Source organism: Echinops telfairi, unplaced genomic scaffold, assembly GCF_000313985.2.
Source record: "Echinops telfairi isolate 266 unplaced genomic scaffold, ASM31398v2 ScPeMD7_25;HRSCAF=90, whole genome shotgun sequence".
Lineage (NCBI taxonomy): Eukaryota > Metazoa > Chordata > Mammalia > Afrosoricida > Tenrecidae > Echinops > Echinops telfairi.
In genome coordinates, this window is record NW_022103922.1 from 32,456,102 (window position 1) to 32,464,556 (window position 8,455).

Genomic DNA, 8,455 nt, shown 5'->3' on the forward strand with positions numbered 1-8,455 from the left:
CTTTTCATCCCTCCCTCCTGCCCCCCACCCCACGCCCCAACCATGAAAACACTCAGTCAATGTTTTTTGAATGTTTTTCTTGAGTGCTAGTTTCTGCTGCCCTTTGCCTCTGTTTATTATCATTTTGTCCTCAAACCATTCTCTGGCCCTTCAGCCAGAAGTTTTCTTCCAACGAGGAAGGATGAGCCAAGTCTTTAACCCACACTTGACCTTCCACTGAGTCAAGCAAGCACAACACTGCACTGTTTTACTGTGGCTCCCTTATGAAATCCAGGGGTTCCAGTCTTCCCCCCCCTGGGGACCACTGCCTGCTTTGATAAAGTTAACAGGAGAAGCAAGTAGACGCTCACTTGTCCTCGCTCAGGAGTTGAAGAGAACTGAGTTCGAGCCTCACCTGTGAGAAGTCCGGCTCTTTGGCCAGGACACCAGGGGCTGCCTTTGGTGGGGATGCTACTGGGGGCAGGGTCACAGGTGGGGCTGAATGGGAGAAGGAGCCCCAACCTGGAGAGCTGAGGGGCCTGCGGGTTCCTAGGAAGAACATTTAGTCTCTCCAGGAGGAGGGTACTATCGGAGAGCTTCTATTTCCTAGCCGCTATCTACAGATCTCAACCCTCCTCGTGCCGCTCCCTTCCAAGGATGTCAGAGAATGGCATATAATCATTCCACGGAGAGTTATCACTCTTATTTCCCCCAAATAGCAAGCTATTGGACAGTCATCGAAAGAGGCAAAGGCGGCCAGAATCTCACCTCAGTTCAGAGCAGCTAAGCCGTATGTGAGAGGCTCTTATCACAGTATATTCCAGATTCCTGGAATTAATGGGCAGGGCATTTTCCAAAAGCCTGCTGATCTTTTGACTGTCAAAGTGCGTAGTTTTAGTGCTTTCTGACATGAAGTGGAGCATAGGAAGGGTAGGGATGGGTAGGTAATGGGGAACAATTTTAAGTCGAGGGGTTGCCTCCAGGAAAGGAGCCCTGGTGGCACAGAGGTTGCAGTGGTTAGAGCTCTTGGCTGCTGACCAAAAGGTCTGAGGTTCGAATCCATCAGCAGCTCTGCGAGGGGAAGACGTTGCTAGACCTCTGCGTAAAGATTTATCGCCTCGGGAGCCCTCTGCAGCAGTCCCCCTCTGTCTCGTGGGATGGCTTGGATCCAGTGGAGGTAGATCTGGGGGCACTGGGAGGGGGCTCAGGTGCAGTGAGTGCTTGGTGGAGTCAAAAACCAGACTCATCTTCTGAGGTGAAGGCCAGTCCTGGGAGGGGAAATGGCAGAGGGAGTCCGGCACCACTGCTTGTCCTACACTCAGGAAAGCAAGGCCGAAGGACCTCAGGTCCAGGTAGGGGAGGAATGAGACCCAGCAGCGGGGACAAGGCCAAGCTGCCAGCAGTAACTTGTCAGGTTGGGTTCTGTTTAGAAAACCCCTTGTGTTTTGTTTTCTGCGATTCTTTCCCAGAACCGTAATGCTCAGCTCACTGCTCACATGACATGATCTGCAAGCAGACCGAAGCTCCACGTTTAGTCACTGCCCTTCTTCAAAACACATTCAGGCTTTGGGTTGACTCTGGGTTTGCGGACAAAGAAAACCCTGATCTTTTTTCCCTTATCATGTCCTGGCCAGGAACATCACACGCTGCCCCAGGTAGTCATACTGCTAAGCACAGCCTCTCCCTACCTGCTTCACTTTCTGCCTCTCCACTTCCAATTCAGATCTCCATTCTAGGAGCCCCTCTTTCCATCAGCTGAGAAGTGGTGGAAGTGGGAAACAGACAACAGGGCCTCAACAGGTTCCCAGATGGGTGTTCCAGAAAGATCTTGTCAGTACCAGCAGGGAGCCGAGGAGGAGAGATTCTGTATTTTGGTTTTGACATCTGCTGTACTGCCTTTGGAGCCCTGGTGGTGTAGTGGTTCCACACTGGGCTCAGATCTGCATTGCTACCCCCGGTGCCCAACATCATCTTCCGAAGCCATGATTGAATTTCAGTTCGACCTTTACCTGGATTTCATCTTAAACAAGGCCCTTGCAAACTATGCTCAAGTTCCTTTATCCAGGCAGGGGCTGCTGGGAGGGGTTGTTGGGCATGCTGGCCCATCTGAATGTGTGTGTGTGTGTGTGTGTGTGTGTGGAGTTAAACCTCCCTCCCTGTAACACATGACGACTCACAAGAGGAGGCAAGAAGACAGTTCTTTGATTAAAGATATATTTGTGACACTCTGTCTCACCTGCAGCTTAATGAAAAGGACAAGTCCCCTTCAAGCTTGCAATGTTTCGCTCCGAGACGAGGATTGGGACCTTAGGTGGGCTTCTTGCTTGGATGGTACGAGCTGCCCGGGGACAGTGCCGAGGACAGTGGTGGGCGTGGCCCAGGACTGAGGCACAGGGAAGTTGATGAAAGCGGTACCGAAGCTGATTGTCCGGGACCTGGGGCTCATCCCCAAAGGTTGGGCCCACATGCTTCTCAGCGGGAGGAGACTGGGGGTTGGAGTCTCCTGTTGCTGAGTCCTCTGTGGGACCTGGCCCCGGCCCCTCTGGGCCTGGGGCTGGGACCGGCCTCTTCTCGGGGGTTTTCTTTGTTTTTGTCACTTTCTCTGCCGGACAGAACATGGGTTCTTTATTGGCTTTGCCTTTGGTCTTGGGATTGATGCTGTGAAGGAAGTGTGTCATCTTACTTCTTAAGCCAGATGCTGTAGGACCAGGGCTCTGGGCATTGTGGGCTGTTGCCACTTGGCCCTGCAGATGCTCACCCTTCCAACTCTGGCCCTGCAAAGGCTTTCCCTCCATCAGTGGGCGCAGCAGGGGATGACACTCTGGAGCCCGGGCCACCACAGGCGGGGCTGTCTCAGGACTCCTGGCTGGTTTTGTCATGCATTTCAGCTTGGTCTGACTGCCTTGTTGCAAGCCACTTTTATCAGATTCTTTCCCCCTACGGACCCCTGGCAGGGCCTCTGGGGGCTTGAGCTGATGAATGTGCGGCAGACCCTGCTGACAGGAGGCAGCAAGATGGACACTGTGGCTCCTCCTCTGGGGAGCTCGGGACGACCTGCTCAGAGGTGTGCCTGCTGGCCTCTGGTCTTCCTCAGTATGTCTGCTTTCTGTGGTCAAGGGAACCCCAAGCCCTGCGTCCCCTTCTCCATGATCTCCTGCGGGTCTGAGTGCCTGTGGGTGTTGTTTCTTATCTGTCAGTGTGGGTACTTGGGCTGAGCCCTTGCTCTTCCCTGGGCTTTGGGACCCAGAGCCCCAGATGTCTTCCAGGCTGGGGCTGTTCACGCTGGTCTCCATGTGAACACGAAGCACCTGCACATCGGTTGCCTCCTCACTGGGGGGTGAGATCTTGTCGCCCCAGGGGGCGGAACCAGAACTGGAACTAGCTTGCTTCTGGGTCTGCTGGATGGCCCTTAGCTCACCGGCCAGCTGTTTTTTATAGCAGACCCATTCTGGATCTGCGGCCCATGGGATATTTGGTGGGAGGGAACATTCAGTGTTTGGTGGGATGGAGCATTCAATATCTAGTGGGATGGGGCTCTCAGGGAGTGATGCTTTCCCTTGGTCAGTTGGACTCCCACGTACCTCCTGAGTGGATATGTTTTCTGAGGCTGCTGTCATTAGATCTCTAGACTCCCTTGCCTTTATGGGAATTCCCGACTGCATCTCTAAGATCTTTTTCTCCAGATGTAAATTTAGTTTGCTCAAGATGGTTGTCTTGAGAGAGTGTGGAATATCGGCATCAGTGCCCAGGTGTTCTTCCTCCAGCCTACTGGTCAGGACCCCTTGTGCACTGTCTTTGCAAGTTTCGTCCTCTTCAAAGCCTGGCCCAGGGCTGCCTTCACGTGGCTCTTCAGATGTCATCAGCTCAGTCACAGGCTCTGGTTTGATGTTGCCAAGCTCGGGGAGCATCTCTGTGAGTTCAGATGGGCTAATGATTGCTGGGACCACGGTCGTAGAGTCAATCATGTGAGTGAGAGCAGGCAGACCTGACCCCTGACCTAAAGTCGTCTCCTGTTCTTCAGTGGCTCCCTCAGCCGGAGACACGGACAACTGTGTGTGCCCAAGGACAGCGCCTGAGGAGAACTGTTGATCCAGGCCTGTTGGCATCCCAGGCACAGCTGTCGGACGTGGGTCAGGATCAGGGTCTGCAACGCAAGGGAAGGGAACCACTGCCAGGTTCTCAGGAACTCTGCCGTCCCAGGAGAGACAGACAGGGGCAGGGACTGTGCCCTGGTGAATCTGCCAGCATTTGGAGTTGATGTGGCTTTGCAGCATTGCTTTGGTTTGTGTGAGCCAGTGTGGCATCGGGTCACTAACCTCATTGGCCTCTGGGCCTTCAGGCGGGGCCACAGTCAGAGTGTCCAAGGCTGTGCTGTTCCAGTGTAGGGGCTGCTGGTCAGTAGGGGGCAGGAGTAGCCGGATGGATTGCTTTATCATTTGGGGCAGGCCCCAGTGATGGTAGATCAGCTTTTTCTGGAAGTGCAACTCCAGCAGCCTCCAGGCATGGTCTGGGAACCAGAGCTGTTCCCTTGGCAAGACAGACACGGGGGGCCAGAAAGTCTCAGGAGATTGGTTGGTGGCCTGGAACTCAGACTGCATGTGGCTCTGGGAAGCAGCGGGCAAGTCCCACTGAAGCTGGAGCTGTCTTCGAAGCAGGTGCCACTCCAAAGCTTCATACTCGCCCAGAGTCAGAAAAGGGAAATTGCTCTGCATTTGTTGAAGGTCAGGGGGAGATACCCACGTGTGGGTAGGTGGGGAAGAAGGTGTAGCTAAGTGAGGTGGATTATTCGGCAGCAGAGGGAGAAAGGAGGGCTTGTTGAAGAGAAGAGGAACCTTCGAGGCAGGCTGGGATATGCTATTTTTAGGGACGCCCTGAGAGTCCTTGAAGGTGATAAGTAGAGACTCACTGTGGAGACGAGGGAGGCCGTAGAATAGTTGGTTTGGCTTCCCGTGAGGCCCCGTGTCTTCAGCCTGACCTCCAGAGTGCGGAGAGAGGTTATTTAAGACCTCGAGAGTGCAAGTGGGCAAAGCCAGAGGCTCAGATCTTGGGGTTTTCTGGCAGGGGGGACTTCGGTGGCTTTGTTCTGGGTTCCTTCTGGACCATTCGGAATCCCACATGGCCTGGCGGGGCTGGCTGCCCATATGGGAGGCCCCAGTATCCTGACAAATGGTCCCAATTGTTTCAGCACAGGCATTAGCAATATCATTCATGACGAGAGGAACTAATTGGCTATATTCAGGCTGGCATGACAGTGGTGGGTCTTGCCTCAGCTGGCTCAGGGACTCCTCCACACGTTTGGGGAGTCCCCACCTCAGGAAATGCACCCATTTTTTAATATGAACCTCAAGAAGCCTGAGGACGTCACTACTGAGGAACGGCAGATGGGAAGGAAGGACAGCGTCGTTACACAAAACCATAGGATGTGGCTGGGTGGCAGGGTCCATGCATTCCTCAGTTCGTAAAGAAGACATCGTTCTCAGGTCTCTGGGCACATTTGGCAGTGGACATTCCTGGCCTAGGTCCAGGGGTGCAGTCCAGTAATCTTGGCCGCTTGATGGGCTAGTCGTCTGGGTTAAGGAATCTTGGTCTGTGAATTGGGACAGTGTGGAGGTTCCAGATGCCATTAAAAGCTCTCTGGAATGTTGGCAAGGCAGCTTCAGACTCTGCTCGAGAGAGACAGTAGACAGGGACAAAATCTCTGTGCAAGAGGAGCTCTGGGTCGCCCTCGCTGAAGAAGGGGCGACCAGGCTGTTTTCACGGGTGAACAGCTGCTGGATCTCCAGCGCCACATCGTCGCAGGTGGGGCAGCAGGGGTCTGCGCAGAGGAGCCGCCTCACCCTTCCCTCCTCAGGAAGCCAATTGTGGCTGGGAAGGGAAAGAATGACTGTTACTGAGGGGCGCCAGCTCCTCCTTGGAAGAGGGCGGCAGGTGGTGGGATGGGAGGTGGGATGGGTCTAGGGGTAAGGATTGGAAGCCCTGGGTGCCCCTTTGGGAGTTTACTGATTTGCTTTACTCAGGACAAAAGTTCTGTTCAACAGGTTAGCCCTGGCTGAAGGGTTGATATCTTGTTGCGTAAGGTCTAAGACAATCCACGGGTGGGTTGGGTCTTTTGAGAGGACTGGGGAGTGAGGTCAGTTCTCTGCTGAACTGGGTTGGGAAGCTGGACTAGGAGAGGAAGAACCAGGCAGGCGAGGGTGTCTGGTGGTCAGCAGAATGAGCACCACCAGGAACAGCTCCAGGTGCAACCTCATTTGAAGTTAAGAAAGCAAAGCCTGTTATTCAGAAATTCTGGAGGGTGGGGCCCACGATCGCTGTGGGAACCCTGCATTCTGGCAGTGTGGGGTGGCCCTGGTGCTGCCCAGAGTCTCTTTAAGTCAGTATGGTGCTCTCTAGAGATCTCCGCTAACTTCCCTGGAGACAGACCAACAGAGGTGATGGTGTATTTACACAAAATCCATGGCTTTAACTGGATAGCTACGTTCACTGCTGAGTCTCACCCTGACTAGAGTCTGCTTATAATCATTCACTAGTCAAGCTTGAATTTAAGGACTGCTATGTCTCTAATACCAAGAATGAAATTGGGAGTCTTCTATTTGGAGGTATTGGGACCCCTTCCCCCGCCCCGCCCCGCCCGCGGCCTATGCAACTGCCTCAACCAGTGAACCAACCATCCTTCCTATCCTTATCCATGCTCCAGGTCAAGTCAAGAAGTGATCACAGGCCATAGGGGGCTTGGGAGACAACCAGGAGCAAATCACCTTTTCATGACCGAGAGAAGTTGCCATGGCTTCTTAGCCTCTTTCTGGGAAGACCTCCTAGCTGAGAAACCAGAAGACAGTGTTAGTGCGACAGGAGAGAGTCAGGGGCATTCCCCGGGACATTGACTAGAAGGCGTTGGTCTCTGAACGATAGGAAACTGAACCTCCCCGTCATAGTCTAGGGTACGTCCCTGTGCAACTCAAACTGCGTGCTATCCCACGAAGACAGTGTGCATTGGATCTTCATAACCACAATGTGAGGGAGGCAAGATTGTGCGTGGGAACACTCGTTCTCTGTGTAGTGAAATTGACAGCTAAAATGACTTTCATTGGTCAGAAAACCCCCCAAACTCTAGTAAATCACATCATTAAGGATCTTCAGGGGAATGAGGTAGTGAATTTTGGAACATTCCCAGGTTGGTATTGCAACCAAGGAAGTTTCTGTGAGAAGGTGTCCATTTGCAGATGGAATCCTCCCTAGGTAAGTGTGTGTTTTTTTAAAAAGAACCTCACCCGCAGTGAATGGGAGTCGGAGGAGAGCCCGGGACGTTACCTCTTGATGCTGCGTCTCTAGTCCTTTGTCTGACTCTTCGGTGTCGCTTAAAGAGACAAAAGAGAATGCTAAGCTGGGACACCATTTTCTTTGACTCTCAAAATGAGATAAGACCCATCAACACATTCCAGTCCTCTTCGATCTTCCTATATTTTCTATGTGATTCTACTTTTTCTTTCTCTAGTCCATCTTATGTTTCTGTTTGATTGTAGTAAGCTATAGAAGAAACCATCTGCCATGTTAAACATCTCTCAGTCTACATTTCATGAAGTCCATTGACCTTATTTGCAGCCATCACCACGACCCCTTTGTGAAACCCTAGTCTACTTTTCCCCCTCCGACATTCCCCTCTTCTTTTTATTCCTGACTCGCTTCAAGGCTCTTCCCTATTGCAGACCTTCCATCTCATGCCCAGGAGAAGTTCTGTGGGGCCCGTAGGATGACGCAGGAAGCAAAATGGAGCGGAGGGAAGGGCTAGTGGTTCTTAGGCTTACCAAAGCTTTGGAGAACTACCAACCAGAAAAATTACCCAAATGGGGAGGTATTCTCAGATCCAGTGAGGCAGACTCCATGTCTAGTAGGACTTGACCCCAAGTGAGGGAACACATGCCGTAGGAAGGTCCTGGATCTGAGACCACCTGTTTCTGTCCTAGAAGTTCCGAAGGGTTGCTTATCAAAAATGGGGTGCATAGACGATAAAGAGGGGGACGTGATGGTTTAAAAGATTCTTGTCTGGGAAGTAGCTGAATGAGCGGCTAGCATGTTCCCCTACCTGGCAGGTGCTCTTGGTAGGTTCCAACTTTAATCCACAGGGTCTCTTCTTCACTCGCCAAAGAATTAGGATAATGATGAAGAGAGAGGCATAGGCATATAAGGGATATATAATATCCCACACTACAAAGGTAGGATTCAACATGGTCTAAGCTGTGTCAGCACAAGGAGACCAGTTATCCCAGGGTACTGGGATGGCCTAGTCATCTCTGCCTCACAGGGGTGGAGCCAGAACACTGGCTGCATCATAAAGCCTTCCTGTGTCACGAGGCAGAGATGGTGTCAAAGGTCTATATTTGTCTTAGGGATGCGCAGTCCATCGATGAAGACATCTGGCTCTCTGTGAGGGTTACAGCGCCTGTGATGAAAGGTGCCGCGGTTACAGTCAGTTTTG

The 8,455-nt window shown here is 52.5% G+C and overlaps 1 protein-coding gene across 1 annotated transcript; it reads right to left on the reverse strand.

Annotated features, from left to right (window-relative positions):
- Positions 1-5,551: 5,551 nt before the first annotated feature.
- Positions 5,552-8,206, reverse strand: FAM205C (family with sequence similarity 205 member C). The gene is made up of 5 exons (XM_045289378.1): positions 8,063-8,206; positions 7,291-7,336; positions 6,738-6,798; positions 5,724-5,844; positions 5,552-5,566 (listed from the first exon to the last, which is right to left on the reverse strand). Exons 1-5 carry the CDS (start codon positions 8,204-8,206, stop codon positions 5,552-5,554), a joined length of 387 nt encoding a protein of 128 aa, XP_045145313.1.
- Between the last annotated feature and the right edge of the window lie 249 nt (positions 8,207-8,455).